This window comes from Zootoca vivipara, chromosome 12, assembly GCF_963506605.1.
Source record: "Zootoca vivipara chromosome 12, rZooViv1.1, whole genome shotgun sequence".
NCBI lineage: Eukaryota > Metazoa > Chordata > Lepidosauria > Squamata > Lacertidae > Zootoca > Zootoca vivipara.
This window is the reverse complement of record NC_083287.1, coordinates 18,567,174-18,594,943: the sequence shown is the minus strand read 5'-3', so window position 1 is coordinate 18,594,943 and position 27,770 is coordinate 18,567,174. Positions and strand designations below refer to the sequence as shown.

The 27,770-nt window shown below is 38.1% G+C and overlaps 1 protein-coding gene across 1 annotated transcript in view; it reads left to right on the top strand.

Moving 5' to 3' along the window:
• The window catches only part of LOC118091682 (ubiquitin-conjugating enzyme E2 E2), a 124,317-nt gene that overhangs the window by 12,353 nt on the left and 84,194 nt on the right, over positions 1-27,770 (top strand). The window contains exon 3 of the mRNA XM_035128878.2: positions 7,114-7,164. Coding sequence (XP_034984769.1) covers positions 7,114-7,164 — 51 coding nt within the window. The remainder of the gene's footprint in view (positions 1-7,113; positions 7,165-27,770) is intronic.

The following is a 27,770-nucleotide window of genomic DNA, read 5'->3' as shown; positions in this document are numbered from 1 at the left end:
ATTCATTTAGTGGCAATTACTGCTAACAGCATAAGAATGACAGTTTGTAAAAGGCTTGGAAGTTAAATGGACTTACTGCTTATGGTTTCATAGACATATTTTTACCTGCCTCTTCGATTTCTCATCAAAAAGGTTTTGCAGGTGTTTGAAGGCCTACAAACACACGGAAAACCTGTTTGGCAAGAGACATAATACAACAGAAGAGGGGGAATCAGTGTGTGTACCTATAAGAAACTCTGCTTTTGTCATACAATCTTTTTTGTAAGAAGGCAGAGTATATGCTTAAGCATGAATGAAGAAATGTGCCCTGCATACCGAAAGTGTTGCATTTGTACCTAGATTCTATAATGATTCTATTTAGTTGCAAACTAGTATGTTTTGTTGTACCACCCAGCTAGTATTTATGCTTGTTCATAAAATATACCAATTTCTAAATAAAAAAAGATTATGTGCAGCCATAACTGTATTATATATGGAATTTATACCTTAACCTTTAGCAAGAATGGCTCTCAGAACAGCTTACAAAATCAGTACTAAGGTATAGCACACATGGAAAAAGGAATAGGAGAGAGGAGGGAAAAACAAGCTCAAGCAGAAGTCCTTAACTACAGTATGTTAAGATAACTGCCTTGTGAGTATCAGCTCCTCTCTTATGTCAGTGGTTGTTCTGGCTTTCTTGCAGCTCTTCCCACCACCACCACCACCACCCCAAACTCTGTCACCTGTTCAGTTCCTGGTTCTCATCTGGGGGGAAATATCCCGGCCAAAAGGACAAGGAAGCTCTTGCCATACAGTTCTTCCTTCTGGTAACTTACGGTAGCCTCTGGAACCAGTCTTCCATTGAGTCTTCTGCTTGTGCCAGACAACTTGGGCAAAGAGAGGAGGGTTTGACTGCACAGAGCATTTTAGCATGCTCTGCATTTCAGCATAATGAGAGGCCCCACCTCTTAACTTCTGGGTGAAAGGGGTATTCTCATGCAGAGCTTTGCTAATATTGGCTGCATAAAGAGCTTTTCATTATAGTGAGGTTTGCCTGCCTGTTCCAATGCTCAGCACAACCAAACTTTTAATTCTTTTTGTTGGTCATATTGGACTGTGGAGACCTTGTAAGCTTATAAATGGATTTGTAAAGATGTGAACTTTACCTAGAAAAAAACCCACTTTCATAATTCTTAATATCAAACTAAGAGGTGTGTCACACTCTGTTACATATGGAATATGTTCTAGTATGTGTGTGTGTGTATGTATATATATATATATATTCTATATATATATATATATATATATATATATATATATATATATATATATATATATATATATATATCTCCCACACTGCAGGGCGATGGTAATGCATCACATTAATGTTCCTCTAAAGGCTCCAACCAAGTCCTACTCTTTAAAATAAATGGCCATGGCTAATTTAAATCCATTGATTTCAATGGCTCTACTCTCAAGTATGAATTGGTTGCAACCCTTGATTGATAAATACTAGTAGAAAATCCATCCAGTATGAAGGGTGGTGAATGGAAGGATGGTTAGAGAGAAGAGAAGGCCTTTCAAAGAATCCTGGGGGTTTGCAGCCCAGCCCTCTGCAGGATCTCTGCTGATAGGGGCTGGGACACCCAGTGTCAAAAGTTTCGCCATCATTGGTGTTTCCGCAAGGGCACTGCATGGGATTTAATGACGGCCACCTTGGGATGCTGTTCGAGTAGAGGTATCTTTTAAGCTACTTCTATGAAATGAGACTGAGTATATTTTCTTGGTACTAATGAATGCTCCCTGTTGCTATTCATTCACAGCATCAGGGGGTGAGTTGTTTGTGTAAATTCAATATTGAGTGACCACCACAGTTGGGATCAGCAGGACATAGCTGACTTCCCATGGTAAGCATGGGGTTGTCGGGGGTGGCAGTCTCTCTAATTTTATGTTATGCCATGTTCCCCGTCAATAGCAGCTATTTTTTTATTGGTGCCCCCAGCATTCAGAACAGGGGTCCCCAAACTAAGGCCCGGGGGCGGATGCGGCCCAATCGCCTTCCAAATCCGGCCCGTGGACGGTCCGGGAATCAGCATGTTTTTACACAAGTAGAATGTGTCGTTTTATTTAAAATGCATCTCTGGGTTATTTGTGGGGCATAGGAATTCGTTCATATATATTTTTCAAAATATAGTCCGGCCCCCCACAAGGTCTGAGGGACAGTTTGCTGACCCCTGTCTCAGAATTTGAAATGTGCTCAATGATCCAAAAAAGTTTGGCGACCCCCAGTGTAAAGGCTAACCACTTCCCAGCAGTTGGTGACCCCAGTTGGAGTGTGCAGTAGATTCAGCCCCTTCTCAACCATGTCCTAAGTTACAAAATATTTACTTACTTTTATACAAGTATACTGTATGGCCATTTCATAGAAACTTGGATTTGCCATGGAATATATATGTTAAATAGGAAATTTGCAGCCACATCTATACGTCACATTTTAACGGTACCTATTAAACATCTTAGGAGTATGCCTAAAAATAGTATGTTTGAAGACATGTATTTAGCTATGTTCTTGTTCCCATCTACATAGCCCATCCTGGTGTCTGTTTCTTCGTCACACTAGAGCAGAGCTTTCCAAACTGTGTGTTGTGACTCGTTAGTTTCTCAGCTGCAGTGTGTCATGTGAACGCTCCCTGTGCTCCTCCCAGGACTAGAAAGGGGTTAAATTAACCTCCAGTTTGCTAGCAAAACTGAATTACTGTGTCGTAAAATGATGCATTTCTAAAAAGTGTGTTACCAATATGAAAAGTTTGGAAAGCTCTGCACTAGCATGTGCTAGAACCTTCATGACTGAATGCATGCATTTATAAAAGTAATGCATTTATAAAAGTAATTTGCAGTGATCAAGGGTTATAAATATCTACATGCCCTCTGTTCTAATGTATTTTTTTCTCCATTAATGGTTTAGTTTTTGTTCGGCATTGTCCTGTATGGTTATGTTAAAAGGGGGGGGGGATCAAAAGCAAGCTAGATGTCATTGTTAAATACCCTGTGGAACAGTTTGATTAGAACGAGATAGGATTTTTAAAGTCCTTTTTTCCTTCCCCTTGTGAGATCGAGTATTAGCCAGAGAGGAAGATCTGTTTTTGTTTAAAATACAGTTTTGTTTTTCTTGGTATCTGCAGCTGTGCTTATTTGGATGACATCTGAAAGGCAGAATTCTTGAGTTCCATTACGTTTCAAACTGTTGAATATATTGAGGTCTAGTTGTAAATGGAAATATAAGAGTGCAGTAAATAACTTCAGCGACATACACTTACGTTTTATAGACCATAGTGTGATGTGCAATCACACTGAACCATAGTTCACGCTTAGCTATGGTTCATTGTGAACAAGCAGCATGCTAATGCATGTTGCCCAAACGTTTCTGTTTGCTGTTCTTCTGCCCCAGGAGCCATATCATACAAGCCTTGTCTTGTCTTGTCATCTGAAGCCAAGCTTATGGTTTGTTGCTCTCCCAGCACCCCAAGCCAAGAACAAACCTTTGGATGGCTTGATATGCTAAGGCTTGTCATTTATTGTTCCCAGAGAGGGGAGACTTCTAAGCATTAGCACACTGCTCATTCATGTCAAACCATAGCTAAACATTATCTACGGTTTAATGTGACTTGTGAATCAGGGCATGCTATATACCAAAGGGGTTTTCCTGTTCTGCTGGGTTAATTATGTGCAACTTTTCACACATACACTTTATATTATTGGCAAGTCAAAATGCTAGACTTGTGAGTCTTTTTTAAAAAATAGAATATAATTTTATTAATTTGTAGTAAAATAACATGGATAAGTTCCAACAAAACCTGTACAGTGTTACATGCTTATATTAATCACATACAAAAAGAAAAGTTGAACTGGGACAATGTCAAATAACTGAATCCTTGAATGCATTCTTCACATTAGCACATATCCATGTGTGGAATTTGTGGTAGCTTATCTATTATTTAGTTTAAACGTATTCACCTACTGTAGAACAGTCTCTTGCAGAATTCCATTTCTCAGCCATATACGAAAGTGCCAGCAAAAAGCCTGCCATTTATATAAAAAAAAACCCAGCAAGCTTTAATATTTCTCCAAAGTCTTGTTTTAAAGGGTACTTTATTTTTATTTAATAGATTTATATCCTGCCCCCCCCCCAATATAATTGTTAAGGATGGGCTCTGTAAACTTCCATACATAAAATCACTATAAAAATAAACTGCAGATGATGCAGCATAAAACCAATGCAAATTCAGATCTAAGAGTTTTTGAAACATTTTTGAAAATGTACTGAGTGCTTCTTATCTTCTAAAAACTTGAAATAAGAGTAGCTAAAGAATCCTGATAATATAGATTGCTTATGTTTCCTGCGTGAAACCAGAAAATGCACATACAGCAGTTTTTAGTTCTTTCTTTCGGGACCATGGGTAAAATGTACAGCCTGGCACCTTGTAAATTGAGAATATATTCTCTCACACATACACTTACTGCCAAGAGCATATTTGTTCAGGGACTGTGTACACATTGTGCCGCGGAACTGATCACTTTCACTAGCCAAATATGCTTGGCCAGATAACCTGTCTTTTGATAAATACCGTACCATGTACAGGAATATTAATATAGATGATCAGATCTTTTCAGTTTCCCAGAGTCAATTAGACAAGCAGTAGAAAATACAAAGAACCCATTTCACAGCAGCTGCAGTCTGCAGGAAAGTTTCTCCTGAAAGTCCAAAATCTCAGAAGCCCACTCCACAGTAGCTCAGAGTAGAGCTTTTAGTGTGAGTACCCCGTTTTGTGAAAGAGATCCAACAGACTTTCCCAGCTGATTAAATGGATCTCTTGTCATGAGTGTTTATTTTGTATTGGCTGTTTATTTTTTGTATTTAACGGTTTGATTTTTTTTGTTCCTTTTTGCTGTTTTTGTTGTACATCACCTTGAGACATTTGTTGAATAATGTTCTTAACCAAGTTTAGTTTCTGCAACCAGTGGGACCTGAGCTAGAATCCTAAGTGTGGTTTCTTGGAATGAAGCCATATTGAAGTTGATTTACATAATACTGTAGTTAGAATTAAGCATTTAAATGCACTATTTTAGCAGGAAGTGTTGCCAGGGTACATGTAACATTCCTGATCTCTAAACAATTTTTCAGGCTTATATTGATACTATATCATAGCTAAAGTGGAAGCTGGGGAAGGGTGTGCAAGATTCTACATCTTGGTTTGTTAACAGTGCCTACCAGATATAAGTGTTATATTCCTCCTCCACCACCCCAAAAAACCCCAATAAGTCACAGTGAATATATGTGCTCAATGAGTTGCATCCATACTCAATTAGTTGTATTTAGTTCCTGCTGAAATAAATAGGACTTAAGTAATTACTAACTACTTCACATTGTAAGTTTCCAGAACAGAGCCAGTTAAACCAGCAAGACGTCTTCTGGCACCTTAAAGACTAACAAATGTATTATGGCATCAAGTTTTGTGGAGTACAGTCCACTTTATCAGAAGCATAAAGTATTCTCTCTCTCTCTCTCTCTCTCTCTCTCTCTCTCTCTCTCTCTCTCTCTCTCTCTCTCTGTGTGTGTGTGTGTGTGTGTGTGTGTGTTTTACATACACACACACACTGGTGGTTCAAATAGTGAGAGATCAGAAAGAAATGAAATGCATAAATGTGTGAGCATTGATCATTACATTGATCATTATTAATACAGCAGTGACTATTCACACAAAAATGGATGAGGTGGGCTGTAGTCTATATAAAAGTTTATGCTATAATGAATATGCTATCTGATTCCAGTGAAGTGCAAGTGCAGCTAATTTAGTCTGGATCCATCCAATTTTGTGTAAATGGATCTTTTACTTTCATTGTGTTGCAGCATCTAAATTATCATAGTTTTAGTACATAAATCAGAATATTTACATTATGTCAGATGGGCAGACTGTAAATTTTTAGCTCTGTAAACATGTTGATTCATTACCACTTGCATAGCATTTCTCAGCTAGTAACCCATTTTTCTTTCTAGGTGGCTTAGTCATACACACTGAACACCTAAAAATGCTGAGTGATGATGTAAGATTAGCTCAAGTAATCCAAAAGTGTAGTCCATTTGCCTTTTTGGAATTAAAGCATGTGCTGTCAGAGTAACACAATTCTTTTTATCTTTATCTTGGGAAATCAGGTTTTTGTGCTCGTACATTGTCTTTATAGGATTCTTTGTGCTTTGCAAGGTACATGTGTGCTCAGAATTCATCTCCTTGGATGTGTTTGAGCAAAGGGAATTTGTTATATAGATGGGGGGGGGGTTGAAATGCAAGAAAGAAGGCAAGAAGCACATAAATATGGAAAGCATGTTGAAGCAGTGCTTGCATTTATTTCTGCTTGTGTGTACACACTGGTTGTTCCCATGTCCATTTTGCATGCAAACTCTGCCTACCCACCACGCCCCCTCATAGCGTCTACTAAACTCACTCAAATTCCTTAGCCTTGCCACTCAGTAACAGGAAGTTATTTCTTCCTTTTCCTACCCATTCCGCCTATCTGGGCAGCCAGCTCATCTGCCTGCTGCTCATTCACTCCTGCCTGCCTGCTTGCCTGGGAGCACAAGGGGCAGAAATACTTTCTCCCCTCCATCTCTCTGCTTTGGCTGAAGCAAGATAGCCTGCAGTTTTGAAGTGCAACCTTTATTCGATGTGGCTCCTGTTCCTTTTAGTCCTCTCCTCCCCAACCCACAGGATAGTTGATGGTATGTGGGTGGTGGAGCAATGGGGGAGATGAAAAATCTACTGAACTGCTGGCATTGGCTTCTTGGTAAGCTATCATGTCTTATGTCTGGACTGCTTTTTAAACCTTGGAAATTTTTAAACAGAAACTTTGGTTCTGTTGGGTTGTTTTCCGAAATGAAAACTGCAATAATATTTGGCGGGTGTATGCAAAGTGTGTATGTCCCAGCCAATAAGGATCAATGTGTAACTTAATTTTTGTGGCATGTTTCCTGTACCATAAGAACTTAGTTTTTACACACTGGAGTTAATTTTTAAAAAGCTAATAAATTGGAGGAAAAAATAACTCTGTCCTTTTAACTTCTGTCTCTTTTCTCTTAAGAATTCAGAAAGAACTTGCAGAAATTACATTAGACCCTCCTCCAAACTGTAGGTAAGTTTTGAAATGGATTTTATTTATTTGGAATATATTTGAAAATTTCACCAGAGGTAATTTTTGTCTTGTTTCTCTTCGGTCTGTTTGGTTAGGTTTCTGGCATAAAGGTTTGCAATTACTAAATTTTAGGAGACTTTCATGAATTACTTCAGAAAGTATTATCATAATGCAATGCTATGATCGGGTTCAGTTAAGTTTTATTTTTAAGGCTTGGTTTTGCAGTTTTGTGTTAATTGTTCATGTATTTTGTTGGTGAATGGTTGTATTTTTAGCAAAAGAGAAAACTGCCAAATTCTAGGTTTGCTCTTCCTTTTTCTTGGGCATCATGCTCTAGTGGAAGCATGATGAAATAGATTGTCAAATAGTTTGGTTTTTTGTAGAAGCAGGTTTTGGATATTTGCATTTTCCCCTTTGAATAAATAATTTGAGCATGTAAATCCTGATTTGATATATTTCAGCAAGTCTGTTGCCATGCTACTGTGATTATCTCGCTCAAGTTACATATTTGCCAACTTGACATAAGTTCAGTCTTGGAATTTGGCCAAGATTGTACATCATTGTTTACAGAGGTGCTTGATTATTGTACTTCTAGCTATGGAAGTAAATAATGTATTCAGCTATATAGTCAGTTGGGTCACTGTTGCTTTTTAGCTATTGCTTGTGATATATTATAATGAGATTAATGGATATTTGATTTCATGAAGTCTCTAACACAGATTGCTTCTTATTTCAGATTTGAAATATATTAGACACAAGAGCTGTCTTTTCTGATACCTTGACAAAATTATGTTTGTCAAATCTTGAAATATTTCTGGAAGACTAAGCACAGTCTTGTAAAGATGATCAAAAAGTATTTCAGGCTGTTATGGAGATTCTTTGCAGGCTGAAATATCTTAATGTCCATCAAATACTTTGCATATGTGTATCAAAAATGTTTGGCCAGTCTTTACTTCGGCTTGCTGAGAGATGCCTGTTAGTGGATTGATAGTATTACTAAACTAAATCTAAAATTCCCTGTGTGCTGCAGAGGAAGTTGTAACTTAATAACCATTTGATTTTGAAAAGTTTGCTGTTGCTTTGTGAATTTGTCTCTGTTATAGGAAGGTAGTTGTACCATTTTTTTAATGCTTGGCATTGCTGTTGTGGCAAAACAGTACGCTTTAGAGCACATCTGCACTAGGAAAATCAAAATATTTGTGTGAAGATGGTCTATTTTTCAAGACAATATTATAGTTAAACTTGTGCATATGTTGTTTGCTTCTGTCTAACTTCTAAAGATATAGGTGCTGGACTCTGGTATTCTCATAGAACATGCACATTGCAAAATATGTGTCGCAATGTCTGCCTGTCTTCCTTGTTATCAACTCTGATTGAAAAGTACAGTGGATGCTCGGGTTGCGAACATGATCTGTGCGGGATGCACATTCGCAACCCGCAGCATTCACAACCCGCAGCGCCATGTCTGCGCACACATGGGTTGTGCTTCTGCGCATGCGCAAAGCGCAGTTTAGTGGTTCTGGGCATGTGCGAGTGCCGAAACCCAGAAGTAACCCGTTCGGGTACTTCCAGGTTTGCACGGTGCGCAACCCGAAAAGACGCAACCTGAAGCGTCTGTAACCCAAGGTATGACTGTACTGTGGATTTGTATGACAGTATGAGCCCCACTAATCAGTCTCTCTTGTAATCCCCTTGCTTGCTTTTTGTGTTGTTTCACTCTTTATGTGTTAGCCTGCTTTTTTTAACAGCAAGAAATTTGTACAGAACAATGAGGTTGTTTTAAACAGGTAGTGCAATGAAGCTCTTTCATGTCTTGGAGTCCAACACTTCAAGCTTCTGGTTGTAAGTGATCCTTGAAATTATTTTCATTGGAAGGATTTTCCTATGTGAGGCGAATTGTGAATGTTTTGTATATAATCAGGACAGGTAGAAAACTTGTATGTTTCAGTACTTGCTATGTGTCAGGTGAATTTGAAGGCCCTAGGTTCGGTCTTGAAAGAGTTTTTGGTTTTTGTGGTAACAGAAGGTGCTTACTTTTAAAAGCAGGGATGAGATTCTCTTGCATTCATAGGATACCAGATGCTGTTACTTAAAGGAAAAAACAAAGATCATAAGGGCCTAAGGAAAAGCAGAAGCATAGAATCTACACATTGAACAAAGCACTTCAGTGATGTTCTGATCTGGCATATCTTAGGATCTCTGAACTCTTACAGGGGCAGCTTAAAAGAAAGATTGTGGAGTAAGTTATCAACTATTGACCCTACTTCAAGGTGAGGTGGGTGCTAAAAGAGCATGGTGAAGACACTGGGAGACGGAAATTGTTTAGTAAGACGCCTCAGTTGGATAGAGGGAATGGTTTGTGCTGTTACTTTTCTCAGTATTTCCTGTGAACAACAGCTGAATGTGAGAACTGCAGATTACACACCCATTAATACATATGCCTGTGCTAAGGAGAATGCACATTCTTGAAAATGAAGGGAAATAAAAAACTTGGACCTGGGACACCGGCATGCCCTAGTATTAGAAAGTGGCTTGCTATCGTACCCTCTATGTATTGGTCCCTTCTGATCTCTCTTGGATCTCTGCCACAACTGCAGAAGAAGGAAATAATATTCATCCACACACGCAGAAGGACTGTTCAAAAAAGCAGTAGCAGAAACAGAGCAAGCATAGTAGTAATTTGAAGGGTATTGGTATAATTATTTTCATTTGTATGGATAAACCTGTCTCCAGTATCTAATAAAACTGGACGTCTGTCTAATAAAATTCACTGTCAGTGAAGGCAGAAAATATCTGCTGCTCTACTACAGCACTTATCATTTCTGTAGCGCTGTATTTTTTTTAACCAGCTGTGTGTCTATGAACATGCAGTCCATCTAGCCTATTCCATTTCTACATATTGTACAACAGGGTTGCCAGCCCAGTGCCTGCAGATGCAATGGCATCCATAAAAGCTTCCAGGGCTGCTCTTGAGCAAATGCCCCAGGTTCTGAGTTTTTGGTATAAAAACAAAGCAAGTGTCTAGCCCTCATAGAAAGTTATTAGGCAAAATGTAGATGTACCTCTTAAGTGATTTCTGTGAAATGAGATTGATGTCGCTACCTTGCGTACTTTTTTCTGTTAAGTGCAGCCAATCCTTTCTGAAATTGGGGGTTGCAGCCATCGCAACCAGCTGGTTGCTGCCAACTGGTCTGTAAAGGAATAATTGAGAATGTGATTGGCTCCAGTCATTAACGAACATTTTGTAGCATATGAATAGCCAGGTTTACTGCATATATGCCATGGTTATGATCTTGCCCGTGATTATAATACTCCATATTTTATGATGGCAGTCTTACAACAACAGAGTGTGGTATGCAAAGCTATATAAGTGGATGACAGCTTGCTCAACAGGGCTGCCCTGTCCTGCCTCCTGCATCGCTTAAGCTACTCCTAAAAAAGGCTTGGATTGATGCATCTGTTTTAAGCCAATGTTGGCATATTTTCCTTTCCAAATGAATGTACTAAACAGTTATTGTACAGTATCGTAAGTCCTGCAATTCTAAACCATTATAAATTTTAATTATCCCCTTAAATGTTTTAACAGTGTTTCATCAGAATGTCAATATTATAAAGTCTAATACCTAAATGTCTAACTCCAATATTCCACTTACCATATTTTTCCGTGTATAACACAACTCCATGTATAAGACAACCCCTGTTTTGGGGGTACTCTAATTTGTTTGATATACCCGACAGTAAGACAAATTGCCAGATTAATTTAACATTGTCATCAAATACACCAATGAAAGGTATGGGTTGCACATCTGCATGTAAATCTAGTTTTTATTAATAAAAACCCACCTTCAGTCCTTCCCTGTGAACCACTGTTGCCATTGTCTCAATATAGTTATTAAACATAAGAAGGGAGAGTGGACTACACTGGCTCAATTTGCACATAATGCTAAGCCAAAACATGGCTAAGTGTCACTATGTGGGGTGGTCTAAACCACTGAGCCTCTTGGGCTTGCTGATCAGACGGTCAGCAGTTCGAATCCGCACAACGGGGTGAGCTCCCATTGCTCTGTTCCAGCTTCTGCCAACCTAGCAGTTCGAAAGCATGCTAGTGCAAGTATGTAAATAGGTACCACTACAGCGGGAAGGTAAACCGCGTTTCCATGCGCTCTGGTTTCTGTCATGGTGCTCCGTTGCGCCAGAAGCGGTTTAGTCATGCTGGCCACATGACCTGGAAAGCTGTCTGTGGACAAACACCTGCTCCCTTGGCCTGAAAGCAAGATGAGCACCGCAACCCCATAGTCGCCTTTGATGGACTTAACCGTCCAAGGCTCCTTTACCTTTACCATACTTAGAATAAAAACCACAGCCACTTCTTTCCTGGTTATTCTGCTGTTGCACTACCCAGCTGGTATGCCTGACCAGGCACATAGTTGGTCTACCCAGACAAACCAAAAGCATTAAGCCAGGAACAAACTTGGCTACAGATGCAAGCTGAGCTTCATATGTAAAGCTAGTGAGTCCACCATTTGAAAAATCAGACTTTAGAGCCGTGATAACCAAAAATGGCAACTAGAAATTCCATTTTGGCAACTGTAACCTTGGTTTAATGAACCATTTGGCAGCCAGCTTTGAGTTTCTAACACTGCTTGTAATGCAACCTTTGATTTGTTAGCTGTCTTTGTGTCCTGAGAGTTAAAGAGAAAGTACTTAGTGTGCCTGCGGTAAGTGATGGAAAGAGCTAATCTAGAGTCTAAATATCATAAAATTGTCTTGGTTTAAACTTCTTATAACCATGACATGCAAAAATAATGCCCATGAATAAAAATGGAAGTTGGTGTACATAAAGGCTTCCGTAAAAATTTGGAGAAGACTCTGGACAACCAACTGTACTGCATTAATTCTGCATGCCTTGCCATGAAATCCTTATTTGTTCCGACTTTTCCAAAGAAATCTAGAGGGAGGTGGAACCCAGGTTTTTAAAAGCCCTTTTCAAATGTGGCAAAACAAACAAACCACAGAATAGTTGCTCTCCTCTTTAGGGGAGAGGGGGCCAGGGGGTGTACAATACTTTAAGAAGTGTGTTTCTTTGTATGTTTATAGTTGGCAGTAGAGAGCTTGCTCTAGAAGAGAGGCCTTCATTGTCTTTGATTGGAAATGACATTCCTGAATTCAGGTGTGGTGCTTCTTGCTAGAGAGCATGGGATTTGCAGTTCCCAGATGCAGTTTATAGAAGAACACAAATCCCATGTCCCTACAAGGAAGTGATGCTTCGGAGTACTGTATGTTCAAAAAACTTTTTTCCCAATAAGTAGAGGCTAGCAAGGCCTGTTCTATTTCCAGCAATTGCTCTTTTTAAAAAGAAAAAATAGAAAAAATAGCATGCATAAGTAAGGCCATAACATGACATCAGATGTGGGGGTGTGTAATTCCTCAAGGTTTGCAAAATGCGTTGGTATAAATGATGTATTATTAAAATGTTACCTGGTTTCTGCTGAGATTTCACAACCTGTGACTCTAGTTTCTCATATTAAAATTGGTTTAGATGATCAGACAAAAAATATTTTGATGCATGTGGGCAGGACTATATCTAGATTGGATCATATCCAATACAGTTAAGATGATGTGACTTCTACTTCATGGAAGAAGAATTTTAATCATCTGTATAATTTCCCTACTCTTAGCTTCACAAATAGACTACTGTACTTGTGTTGGCAGTATTTTGTGGAACTAGCTGATGGTCTATTGTCAAAACTGACTAGATTCACAGATTCTGTTTCTGTATCCATTCTCATTTTGCTTACTTTGTCACAGTGAAAGAGTCTGTAACTATATTACTCCAATTTCTTGAGCTGTTTTTTCTGTCTTCCCAGGAACGCAATACGATTTTTAGCTGTATTTTAACTTTGAATATTTCATCAAGGCTGAGCGATGATGATAGCTCAAGTGGATTGTTTTCATTTCCACTTAGTTGTAAAGCTGCTTTGATATGATGCAGCATCGGAAGTCTTTTGTATTTTTTTCATTATTAAAAACAAGACGTAAACAATCCACTGAGCAAACATGAACTCTGCTAATCTAAATACAATGAATAAACAATAGGAACTTCTCAGCAGGGTTTTCTAAATAAAATAATGGAACTATAGATAAAAATGTTTAGAAAAAGTTGTATAAAACAATATAATTGAAGTATAGTCAGCTGAATTAACAAATGTCTGATAGAGCTAGCTTGGAGTTTCTTAAAGAAATCTGAAGAAGCCTACAATAGCCAGCTGCGTGATCAGACGCACACTCTGAATATTACAGATCTGAACTACTTTGTGCATTTCTTGGAACATGCAGTGGGCTGTTGTTAATTCATGTGCCCTTTCCATGCCTCCACTGCACAATTGGAGGGAAGATTACACGGAGGTACTGCCATTGAAATTGAGTGCCTGTTGGTGTGTTAGTGGTTGGTTGCTTCCATTCCTCATCAGAAAGGGATGCATGGCCATGCCCTTCATGTTAATAACGTAAGGGAATTCTCCTTTGTTCAGTTTCTACATTCACAGCAGCCCTGTTGGTTTAAACAAGTTGGCCCTGAGTGACCTTTATTGTAATGCTTTTAATAAGTGAAATCTTTTCTTCTAAGTGATGAAATAAAAAGGAGTTCTGTGTATACAAATAAGTGAGTTTCAGCCTATGCTTGTCTACAAGGATTTAAGAAGTGGCACGTAGAAAAAAAATATAAATACTGTACTTGCTTTCCTGGTTTCCTGTGGTGCTGCTAAGCATTTAGATAACTTTTTACTACAACGTAAAAAACCTCTGAAATGTCTGATATTAAAATACTGTTAAAACCATCAACCTTCACATTTGAAAAACATTACTGTAACCTGGGTTATGCATTATGTTATTAATAATGTTCTCTAATTATGAATAGTTGTTTGGGAGGGACTGATTTTGGAAAATAATTTGCTTTTGTACAGTGCTAACAAAGTTGCAAACTTGAAAATAGTGCTGTGCCAGAAATGTGAATCAAAGGTTGTTGCTATTCTTGGGTATCATTCTATGTGTGTTACAGTGTATTTGTTTTAATTATACATTTGTGGCTTTGCAGGCTTATTCAAGCATCTAATTGGCTACAGCTTTGAATTATATCAAAACACATGCCAAATGTTTCTTAATTACAATTAAGTTATCTACATGAAATTATCTTTGTTTTCAATTTCTTCAGTTGTTGGTTTACTTTTTACCTTGTTTATATGCTCTTTTCCCAAACAGCTTTTATGAGTTCCTGAGTTTATTTTTGTTTCAAAGATACAAAATTGGATTAAGCTGTCTTTAAAAATGCTTCCATGTTGCTTGGCAAGAAGCCAGTTACTGTATTGTATATCAATTTAACTAAAACTATACATCATACAGAGCAGGTTATTGTTATACTATTAACTATGGTCAATCCAGAAACCTAAATTTCCTCTGATTTAACCATAATAAAAAATGAACAAAAAGTGTGTGTGTGTTTGTGATTGTTTGCGCATGCCAGAGGATAAGCTATCCATAACTTCCCAATTTAACCTGTGCTCTGCACACAAGCACCATTTAGGTAACCTCTTATAATTTTGAGATTGCTTCTAGAGATCAAGATGACTGATAAATATGTGGTCTTTGCTTTTATCTCCTGATATTTATTACTTGAAGTCTTCAGCTTTGCTTTTGGAATAAAAACAGAGTTTTGGTTTTGTCCTCACAGCAGGGATTAGTTGGCATAGATAACAGTGCTACTCAAAACTTAGATGTTTCTTTTTTATGAATGAGCTATGGATTCTTCTACTTTGTGTGATTCTGCCTGACACTTATTCTGGAGCAGAAGTAGCTACTTAGTCTGCTTCTGTGTAAATAAAGCCTAAAAGAGAGAGGAAGATAAATGCTTTACGCTTCATAGGGGGGGGGGATGCAAGGAGGCCATTGTTTTTTTGCTTAGTAGTTAGAATCTAAAGGATGCATTGCCAGGAGTGATTGAAAATGTGTCCCCAACTGTGTGATCTAGATAATGGATACACATGTGTTGTGGAGCCTCATGCAGTTGGCAACAGTCTCATAATAAAAGGGCCACAATTTTATCTATTTCTATAGTCAAGTCAGATGAAAATGGAGTGCAGTGGGGAGAGATGGTCTGTTATATAAGCGGTTACCAAACATGAGCTTCCCCTAGAGAAATTGCTCTCAGGTAGACTGCTCATGCCTGATTACCCTACCTAAGGGGACAGCTTATGCAGGACCCCAGGTTCAGCAAATGTAAATCCTGCTTTATAGTTTGCCCAGAATCTTCAGGGTAGGCCCAAGCCCAGCTCTGGGCAGATCCCTATCCTAGGTCTAGCACTTCTTCCTGAAGCTTAGATGAGCTAGAACAGGCATTCCCAAACTTCAGCCCTCCAGATGTTTTGGACTACAATTCCCATCTTCCCCAACCACTGGTCCTGTTAGCTAGGGATCATGGAAGTTGTAGAGTAGACCAAAACATCTGGAGGGCCGCAGTTTGGGGATGCCTGAGCTAGAATCTTCCCCCTTCTCCTCGCTATTCCACCCAATGTCGAAGCTGTGACAGGTTAACCAGGAAGGTTCCTCTCTGCTATATTTTAGTTTCACAGATGATACCCCAAAGGAAGTGAAAAGATGCTTCTTCTCAGTCAGTTGATATGGCCTGTAAAAGAGTAACAATTTATAATTTAGGGCAGGCATAGGCAAACTCTGGCCCTCCAAATGTTTTGGAACTACAATTCTCATCATCCCTAGCTAACAGGATCAGTGGTCAGGGATGATGGGAATTGTAGTCTCAAAACATCTGGAGGGCCGGAGTTTGCCTATGCCTGATCTAGGGTAACCTTATATTCAAGTGAGAGTGCTTGGGACACACTGTTCATGCAGCCCCAATAGAGACAAGTCCACATATGCATAGATGCATAGGCTTTGCAGAATCTTGTAAGATCAGAAATTCTGTGTCTTGTGAAATTCCAGCCTACTGTGTTCTCACAGTAACAAAGAGAGACCATCATAACGTACAAGACAAAGACCTTATAATAATTCATTATTACAACAAGTCCGTGGTGTACTTTTGCCATAACTACCTGTGTGTGGCTTCTGGACTGTGTGTTGTGAAAAGGTTCCAGAATGGCATATTTCATTTTAAACAGCATATAGATTATAGTCTAGCCATTCCTGCATGTAAATACAAGGCAGTCTTTCAAAGTACGGTAGTCCTCTTACAAGTACCACATCATAAGCTGAGTTGCAAATTCCCCTGAATTTAAAGTAGCTTTGATGTAGCCAGGGAAGCTGCTGCTGATTGGGGGGGGGGGACAGAAAGACACCCCCACTGTGTATGTGAATTTCATTGCCTTTGTGAATGATAGTTGCTGTAAACAAGAAGTCTTAAGGATTTCTTCTTGTGACATGTAACAAGAGAGTATAGCAGTTCCAGAAAACACAGCCTGTACCCTCCTTGAGTTGCATCAGTTTGTCGTAAGATGCTAGCACCATATATAGGGTTCAGCCCAGATTCTGCTTGTAACATCTGTCTTGAAACACTCACATATTGTTTAGGATACATTCACAATGCTTGCTCTTGAAAAGTAATCTCTAAAGTGTGTGTGTCTTACCTTAAATAGTTGCATTCTTGCTGTTTCAGTTCATTAGGTTAACTATAGATGATTTAAAAAAGCATCCTGATTCTAGTGTGGTTCATAGGATCTCAATTAGTCTTGCTGGTCTTATGTAGCTAGTCTGACATTGGCAGTTCCTGGTGTGTGATAAAAACAGAGTTTTCTTTAATTAGCCAATTAATTGAATAGCATACAGCGTGACCTCAACAGCATTTGGTGAGAGAAGGGGTCTGTAGGGGTCTTGCTGCAACAGGAGTCCCATGAGTATGTTTGTTTGATTCATTGCTATGCAGCATCATTCCCATCTAAAAGGAGAGAGGAACATATGCTGTGACATAGGAAAGGGCATTTTAGTTGGCTGATTGGAGTCTCAGCCCTGCTGCCTGTTGAAACATCACCCACTAGCAGAGGGTGATGGTTATTTTTCTAAGCTGCCTCATGGCCCAGCTTTTCTTAACCTGAGACACTGGTGGAAGTACCTTCAGAATCAAAATCTAATAATGTAGACAGCTTTTTTTGGGGGGGGGAGCCCCAACATAATTAGTTCTCTTTCTTGATTGGTGTTTTTCGGAAAATAAAATAGCATCTGTCTCTTTATTTTTAGAAGGGGTTTGCTTTCCTGCCATATCTCATTCACAAAAATGTCTTGTTAATCGCAGCAGGCACAGAGAAACACATGGATATTGTGCACACACACACACACACACACACACACACACGTGTGTAAACATTTTCATGGCTGCTTTTGTTATTGCAAGCCTAAAGATACATATTTTTTTAAAGAAATTAAAAGATTTATTTTTCTCCAACTTAATTCCTTCCCTGTTTACAAAGGATGAAGGCATCTGCACAGTGTGACCATCAAATATACAGTGACTCACTTCTAAAGTGTGTGTGTGCATATGAGCATGTGTGTATATAAACTATACACACTTAATTTGATGTACATTTCTCAGGAGAGATGGGGAAAAAGTTATACACTTGCTGATAATGAGGATTGAGTGGGCAGACAACAGTTTCAGTTCTCATTGAAAATTGGCTTTTGTATCTATCTACACAGTTCTCTCTTCTCACCAATAGAACACTGCTATTAAAATTACATAACACGTACAATTACCACTTCTGTTACTTTGAGTCTCAGAGCCACTTCTCATAGCTGATTATTTTCTTATATCGATACAGTATATCATTTCTGTATCATGTGAGTTTCCACATGAACATATTTTACCAGTACACATCTGTCTAACAGATGTATTTGGCTTGTAACAAAACAGATAAATGTGAAGTTGTGTACATTAACCTTCTCACAGGAAAGTAGTATTTGTAGGACACCCATCATGTGTTAAACGGCCAGTATTTTATTTGCTAAACCAAATGTTGTGTGTAAAAAAAATAATAATAATATAGGAAGATAAAATCCAACAAAAATTCAGCACAAAAATCCAAGATGTATGATTCAACTATGGTATATCAGGCACGTCCAACTCCCAAGAGACTGTTATCTACTCACATTATAAAAATACTGGCTGTGATCTACCCGTTGTTAATGACAAAGTTGTTGAGCTTTTTTTTAAGGAAGGCAAAGTTGTTGAGCATTTTTGGGGGGGATGCAAAGTTGTTGAGGAGAGCCAAAGCTTTTTCTGGGGGGGAGATCTACCGCAATCTACCACAGACATCCAATCTGTTGGACATGCCTGAACTACATGAAACCATGGCATCATTCAGTACAGAATAGCTTTATACCAAGTGATATTTTGCAAGATATAGCAATAGATCTAACTTATGGTATATGTACTTAAATTTCTCAGTTATCACTGTATACAAGGCTACTTAATAAGTAACATTTATCAATTTTAATATGTTTTAGTATTTTAACTTTTGTATGTTTAAAAGTATGTTTATGAATTTTTCTTGCTTTTCTTGTTTTGTAAATTGCTTTGAATGCTTTTGCAAACTGCTTTGAATTTTTTTTTACAATAAAAAAGTTTATTAATTTTATGAAATAAATAAATGCCAGCAAATAATTCTGGTGAAGATCTGCTAACCTAGAAAAATTCTTAAATAAGGAATTGATCCTGAAAGATTGAATATTTATATATTCCATTTTATCCTGAAAACCAGCACAAAATAGTACGTAATATTCTTCCCTAAACTTTGCTCATGTAAGAGGTTGATTTCCTGAAAGACAACAGTATATAGCAGGGGTAGGGAAACCTCTAGCCCACAGGTCTAACTTGGCCCACCAGGGGTTCAAATTTGGCCTGTGAATGAATTTTTCCCAGACTCTTGCCACCTGGTGTCCTCTGTGATGTTATGTATAGCAGGTGTAGGTATGGCTGCCAGAGCACAATCAGGACCCTTAAAGTGTCTCCCAACTGTGTGAGCTCCTTTACGTGCCCAATGGTTAGGCTGTGCCCAATGGTTAGGTCCTTCCTTCATAGTCACCTGATAGTCAGGTGATTAACAGATTAACTTACCTGTCAAATTTGGTCCACAAGGATATATCCTAATAAGGATCTGGCCTGCAGAGCCAAAAAGGTTCCCCACCCCTAGTTTATAGAGTGTATATTCTATTCTAGATTTGGGGTTTTAGGGGTTTCAGATTTTACAAAATTGAGGTTTCTAGAGATACTTATTCTGTGAAGATATATTGGGATTTTTTTTTAAATAGCTGTTATACAGTCTTTTGCAATTTGACCTAGTACATGATTAAAACTTTGTTTCTTAGCACTAATTAAAGGAAGTCTTACTTCAGCCAGTAAAATGGTATACTATTAGGTAGCTGATGAAATCACTTCTAATAGGTTTCTGAGCATACTCTTCCAACCAAAGACTGATAAGTGGTGTGCTAGGAGGGTTCAAGAAATCTTCCCATATAAGAAAAAGCAGTCGGTGGCAGGGCACCAGTCATTCAGACTTGCTAAATGCTCAAATAGCTTTCCCAGCAGTATTGGGAATGTATAGACCTCACATAAGGAGATTAAAAAATATTCTTTTAAACCTCTGGCCAAGAAATGCAGAAGTTTGTACTTCCCAGCCATTAATGCTTTTGTATGTACTTGTAAGTTCACTGGTTTTTGAGGTGGTATAATAAAGCTTTGGCATCACTATCCCCCAACAAACATGGAAAAAGGCCAAATTGTAATTGGTAGTGCAAGTTCCATAATCAACCATGTACAGTTTGTTTCTCGGAATTGGACCAGTGTTTCAAAGAGAGCATGCAGAGATGATTAGCAAATAACACAGCACTACTGTGATATGAAGCTACTCTGCTATTGAAATGTTATAGTGGAGTTATTCATCTGAGTACTTAAATGCATGCTTACATTTTTCTTATCATAATGAGCACCAGTAATGTTTAATTTTAGTAGCCATTTGAACTAAAATGCTGTAAAGGAAGCAATTATTTTGTGCGTTTGTATATGTGTGTGTGTGCATGCTATGTTATACAGGTATAATGAAAGCCATCTGGTATTTGCTTTCAGGTTGCTTAGAGCTTTATGCAAATGTGAAATACTGTGAAGAACTGAAATTTTTCTTTGGAGATTTGCCTTAACAGTTTGTCAAGTACATGTTTTAGTTATGATCCACAGTGCTACACTGCACCAGTTACAGTCTACTGACTCTTTTTTAAAAAAAACCCAAAACCCTGTTTGTTGACAAGGCAGATAGTAGTCTGAGAGCACCTGATCCAGGAGTGCTGTTGAAGCTAAATGATCATGTCAGCTTCTTTTGAGCTGTTGATGGGAACTACAGGTAAACCAGAGCTGAACAGTTGCACAATGTGATACATAAAGAGTGCCAAATAAAGTACTGTATACAGAATCGGAACTAAATAATCCCATATGTCTCCTTTCTCTCTCCAAAAAGACTGGTTGGAGCAGGTATTTAAAGCTGGTGTTCCTAGTTCCTGAAGCTCAATGTGAAAAAGTGAACTACCTTCCTTTTCCTTTTTCTCTTTTGGTAAATGCCATACTTTGAAATATGATTAATGTTTGTCAATCACTTAGAAACAAGAATATCTGTTCAGCCAGGGATGCATTAGAAATTTTTTCTTTACGAATTCTGAACGAATTCCAGTACGAACTGATATAATACAAACCTTCTGGACTAAATTTGTGTATGGTATGTCCTCAGAGTGCACAGAAACATACTTACAGATTTTGTGCTTCTCCGAATTTTCCAAAGCAGTTCTCAGAATATATATATAAATGTTTCTTTTTTAGATAAAATGAGAGAAATTCATTCTATGTGAGGCAGTTTGTTCAAAAATATGTATCTAAATGCAGTGGAACTGGAGTGAAACAGACTTGGGAATGAACACGTTCAAAAATGATCTAGATTGGAAATTGACTGATATTGCCATCCCTGTGTTCAACAGACTTTGGGACTAAACCATTTTAAAAGCCTACAAAATGCATTCAGACATGGTAATCTTACATGAACGCACTGTAGTTAAGACTTCAGTTACTCTTTTGTATTCTTTCCCTTTGAAAACTTAACCTATAGCTACACTTGTTCAATTAGATGACTGGAGTGCAGAATGGAAAACTGCTAAGTTCACCAGAACATACTTGACTGTTTATGTAGCAAAATTCAGAAGCTGTTTCCAAAATCTTGCGACCTATTTTGCCAAACAAGAAGACAACAGAAGTTACCATGGGGTAAATGTGAGCAAATACAGTTACAGCAAGCCCATAATTTACACGGGGGTTACATTCCGGGGATTGCGCATCATGCAGAGCCAAAACCCATTGGATTCAATGGTGGAGGAATCGCCAAAGTCATTTCCTTCAGAAACCACCCCCCCCCCCATTCCATCTCATACAGCCATGTGGGTAAATTGAATGTGCGCAAGTTAAATGTGTGTAGGTTATATGTGTACTCAAGTTTAATTATAGTTAAGAATTATGATGATTGATTGATTCAGATACTTACAGAAAGGGTAGGTACTGAAGATTTACTTGATGGTGGAAGAGAGGTTACTACCAAAATTAAGTTTGCGGTACACAAATGAATAGAATCTTACCTACAGAATATCATTGGATAGTTTTTAATTCCCTTGTGACCACCACCTATGTCCAACCTTACGGTTATTGATTAGGCATTTTTTCCTGCTTGTTATATTTTGTAACAAATAGGCATTATGTGGCTATGCAATTTAAGTCGTTGCCTACTCTTTAGTTTTCACTTGTTAATGAAAGTAGAGTGGATCGATTAATACTTCTTTATGGTAGCATTCCCCATCTTCCTCAGTTTGGTTTTTGAATTGTTACAACAGAAGCCAGAAAGTGTAATATGAAATGTCAACTTGGGATGTTATTTCAAAAATTCAAGTAATAATTTTAATTACAGACATTTAGAAGGTTTGCTAAATTAATTAATGTGTAGTTAAATAAATGTTTGGCGAAAGCAAGTTGCTCTTAGTACAAGTGCTGATTCTGCAAGTAATTTACTAGGCCAACAGTGTGAAAAGCCTTGTGCTTTTCCTTCTGAAAGGGAAAGAATTGCAAAAGCCCTGGAGGTTAGCTTTCAGTTTCAGTTAGCTTCCATGCATGAAGCTAATAACAACTTTAATACAGTTATTGTTGTATTTGTTGGATGGGGGGAAGCAGTATTCCCATTTTTGTGTGGAGCAGATCTGTCTGGATCAGGGTAGTGAGCCTGTGTTGGGCTGAAGCAGACCCACCAAGCTATTTCAAATGGTCCACCAGCTCCATCCTTCCTCCCTATTGAAGTGTGAACTTGGAGGTGAGGTTCCTCTCCTCCCAGTGCAGTGTTTCTACAGGGAGAAAAACTGCATTCTCTGCACTACAGCAGCAGAGACTCTTAAACCTCTCCAGGAAGCCCAGCACTGCAATGTGCCAGTGTGTGAGAGAGAAATCAGCATGTGTTTATGCATGTCTGCCTGTGTGTGTAGGTGCTAAAGACAATGGGTGCAGTGTGGCCACTCCAACTTCAGTGACACCCACTTTTGCTTTGGCCATGTCCTCATCTGGCAGGCAACCCTCAGAGGTTAGCCAACAGCAGATGCAACTTAGGGGCCAAAAAGCTTAGGCTGGCAGTTTTCAGTAATTTTTGTTACATATTCTGTTATATAGGATGAAGTTTATTATATATCTGTATAGTTAATCGGTACAGAGTTTGATGATGGCGTAAGTGTTTGTATACACCACAGTTAAATTTTTTAAGGCTGATTGATTTCACTGGAAGAGCTAAGCACATGCCTAAACAGCTTGTTTGTTTTCCAAGATTTATATTTCATAAATGTCACCTGAATGCCAAATGTCTATTGATCAGGCATTTAATCTTTCGAGATTTTAAAGGCAATGTTTTTATGCTTGAAATGCTGGGTTTATCCATTTCTTAGGTCATTTCTATACCGCTTTTCGCTGCCATGAATAATTATCAAAGAAGTTTGCTATTAAAACAGCCATACAAGAAAATAGAATAAATTCAAATCAAAAGCAGACAAAATAATCACAAGATAGACACCAGGAATGGTTAGGAGAGTGCTTGGGTAAATAGAGAATATCTATCGGTGATATCTACTTTTGTCGTTTAAACATAAGCTAGAGGTCTTCAGTGATTCAACTGTTTAGCAATTTTGTTTAGCTACTTTCTTGCTGAGCTACTTGCTGATAACAAACACAAAGAAAAACAAAAACCCTGCAAAAATTCATTTTGTTATATTTTTCACCCAGAATGCCTGTTTCCAGCTATATGTTTTATAAGTGGTCAAATGTTAAAAAGGTGCCCATTACTAATCTTAGAATGGCTGCCTCTGGGACTTTTTATAAGGCAGTATAATTGATGTTGGCATGTAATAAATCTGTAGTTCTTTGAGTCTGATTATGTAGCAAGACTGATAGATTAGACTGCCCTGAGAACTGACTTGGGACAACGGATAGCCTACTGCAATAGTTTTTGTCAGCTTTTATCTTGTGTGTTAAAATAAATTATTTCACCATAAAATAGTTCTAAGGCCACCAGTGTATGCTAATTCTCATATATATATAGCGGTGTGTGTGTGTGTGTGTGTAAAAATGCACAAAAGGCGGGTTTGTTTTAGATGACATTCATTCATGCTGTTCCACTTAACAGAACAGTTCTTGATCCACTATTAGTGGCCACTAATATAAAAAGTAGAGGATTTTTTCTATAGAATCACTCAAAAAAGTATTTCCAGAGGGTTGGGGATTGCCCAGAACAGCATGTAAGGAGGCACAGGGTTGTGGGAAATGGGAAACCAGCAAGAACTTATCCCATTCTTAAGGGATGCCACATTGGGGAAAATCCAATCTAAATATAAAAGCAACGGTGTTGGGATAAAACATACATTTATTCCAGCTGAATACTCTTTGTATATGATACAAAATACAATTTGAAGAGCTTCTTTTTAAAATTGTATGTTTCTTATAGTTAATGTTCATGATTGTTTAAACTAAAAGACTGTATTCTCTTTAATAGAAACACTGCTGAAACACAGCTTAAAAGAGGAATATTTCTTTCCTCTCTGTTTTTCTTTATTTGCAATATGTATATAAGAAATATATATGTGTGTGTGTATGTGATCTTTTTATGGTATATATGTAACCATTTAGACACATGTAATTATAATTCATGCACATGTAATTATAATGAGGAAACAATCTGTTGCCACCCTTTTCAGAGATATCTCCCCCCCCATCCCCCAGTCATTGGCTGAACTGCTTAGATATCATGAATATGCACATTCTCGTGAGTCAAGTGGTCAGTAGCTTCTGTGTGAAGTGAAAAGTCAATTGCTTGCAGAATTCTGGCTTGAAAAACAAAGAAATAGAATGCAAAGGAAGTGTGGCTGAGGGCTGTAATCATGGTGAGGGACTGCCTCAATATTGAATGAAGGGGTTGTGGGTTGAGAAACAGAAATCAATAAAATTATGTCAATAAAAACAAATACAAATTACAAATCAGTGAATCTTATTAATAACTCAAATTAACTCCTTGGAGAAACAAATATCCTTTAATAGCATGACATGAAATTAATTAACATCAAATATAATGTTGTTGATATCATATTTTGTATGCAACTTAAGGTCCTGAGGGGCTGTGCATTGTTGATAGCAAAGGACTTAAAAGACAAGAGAATCATAGATGTTGAAGAGCAAACTGTGGAACAGAGAAAACAAATGGGGCGGGGAAGGGGGGCTGGGTTGCCTATTCATTTGAACGAAAATGCAGAGTGGTAAAGGTTTGGAAAATTGTCCTTGCATTGTAACTTTCCAGGAAAAGGAGCACTGTGCAGTGTAAATGCTCTCTCAGAAAAGGCAATGTCAGGGATATCGACCATGTTAAGCTCCCCCAAAATTCCCTTTCTTAAGCATTTTGTTGTAGAACATCCCTTTAATGTGCTTTCCCTGATGGCCTCCAAAGTAAGCTGACTGAGGCACTTGAGAGGTCACCTTAATTCAGAACTTTTAACTTTTCCCTACATATGCTTTCTACTTCAACACCTCCCCCCCCCCTCCCGCTGTACACCTCCATGCACAATTAAGGGTCTGGTTGCAAGCCACTAGGATAGACTCAGCCATGCCGTTGTATCCTTACAGTTCCTTATCACTATATAAAACTAAAAACACACAAATGCTTAATAAGTGATCTTTTAAAAATTTTAAATGATACTTATTGACATCCTTCCCTCAGAATTCCATAACTTGGCACACTATTACTTAGAAATGAAGTACTGTATATTCCTGCATATAAGACTACTTTTTAACCCAGGAAAATATTCTCAAAAGTCGGGGGTCGTCCCATACGCCAGGTCGTATTTCTTGTACGGCGAGTATATCCCAAACTCTATATTTTAACTGGAAATCTTGGGGGTTGTCTTATATGCCGGAATAGTGTGTGTGTGTGTGTGTGTGTGTGTGTGTGTGTGTGTGTGTGTGTGTGTTTTAAATGAAAGTTTGGGCTTTACCCAACTAGAATAGAATTTGATTATAAATATTATTCCAGTATATGCCATCATGAAAACAGCTTCAGTACGATTTATTTCTGGCTTGTTTCTTTAAGCAAGGCCACTTTGATTATTTCACATGATTATTGTGATATTATGCCACATCAGTGATGCTGCTTGTTTTAAAACTTTATACACTAGCCTGTTTTTAAAGCAAGCGTTGTTTGATCTGTGTTTATAATTCATGGCAATGATGTACATAAACAAGGAATGTGAAACTACTACAGCCATTTATAAAACATGGCTTGGCTTGCTGCCACATTTTATACCTGGGGTTGCCTTTGAAAATGCATGGGAACTTCATCTGGTCCACAATAAAGAAGTAAATTTACTTCATGATAATGGTATCTCCCCCCCCCCCACCAAAAATAAATAAATGCTGGCATTAACTTTTAAAGCCCTAAATGACTGGGCCAGACTTTATCCCAAATATCCAAACCCCATCTTCTGAAGCCCTTCCCTAGCTGTGGCTGGCTATGTAATGGATGGTTACTAGAAAGAGGGGCAAAAAACTTTACGTAGTTATTATCATACCACAATTTGGAATGCCCTTCCCAGAGAGGCTTGCCTGGCACATGCAGTATATTTTTGGCACCAGATATTCATTTTTCATGTGAAAATGAAGACTATAACATAATACTCCTTATTGTTTAGCTCTTTGGGAAGGGGTGAGGCGTATTGGAGAGACTACTGTATATACTTCAGTCACTCCTACTGTCTTTTAAAGGTGTCCTGAAAGTTTTATTGAATGTTTTGATTATTAGTTGTATTAATAAATTAGTTTTGAAGTTGTAGTTCCACTATGAGGCCGCAAGGTGAAAGGTGGTTTATAAATTATTATAATAAATCAATTTTTTATTTATACATATGATAAAATTCAACCAAATCTTTGCTGATACTGCAACAGTCTCAAATCTGTACCACTTGTATGTTTACTTTAGGGAAATTGTTTTTTAAAACTGCTGTATTAGATTCATAACTAAGTATGTCTCTGTGTACACCCATAAATAGCCTCCAGTTTCTGAGTAGGTCAAACGCTGTAATAGAAGAAGTACTTTGAAGTGTATGTGAGGCAGATTATTCTAAATCAGCTGTTCAAAAACTGGGGTTCTTAAATGTTGGACTACGACTTCCATAATACCAGACAATTTGGACATGTTGACTGAGATCAAGGCTCAGTCATCGAACCCATATGTAGGGCCACAAGTTTAGAGAAGAATGTGGCAAACCACAGCACTATGTGAACCATGGTTTTATAACTAGAATTGCACACCATGGTTACAAATGAGCCTGGTTAGTATTAATTGCTAAACTATACATAACTTAGAGGAGGGAAAATACATATTTCAGAAACTGACTCCTAACTATGGTTTCTAAGGAACCAGCATCTTTGATTGCATGTTGACACCACTCCATTTGTCGGGCACCATGTGCCTGAATGTGATATGAAAGCCAAGTTCTCTGTGCTAATTTTGCAAGAAAATAAAAGTGCTTAAAAACTTTTGAAAAAGAATTTTTCTTCTTCAAAGCTTAACTGTGGTGATTTAATTTCTGAACATTTCTTGTAATCACACCTGTTAGAAGCTATTCATTTGCAACCTTCATATTGGTCCTTTCTCTAAATACCTTTCCGTAGCAGTCTGTGAGCTGGGTTACTGAAAAATGACTCACCCAAAACTTCTACCTAGTTTATGGTTTTTGAAGGTGAACAGAAATTTGGAAGTAGGATTCCCAATCAAAGTTCTAGCCATTTTGTTTCTTCCATGTAAATACGTGGTATTCATCTTCTAAGGTAGCTTATAGAGAGCAGGTGGCACTGTGGGTTAACCCACAGAGCCTAGAGCTTGCTGATCAGAAGGTCGGCGGTTCGAATCCCTGCGACGGGGTGAGCTCCCGTTGCTCGGTCCCAGCTCCTGCCAACCTAGCAGCTCAAAAGCACGTCAAAGTGCAAGTAGATACTGTAAATAGGTACT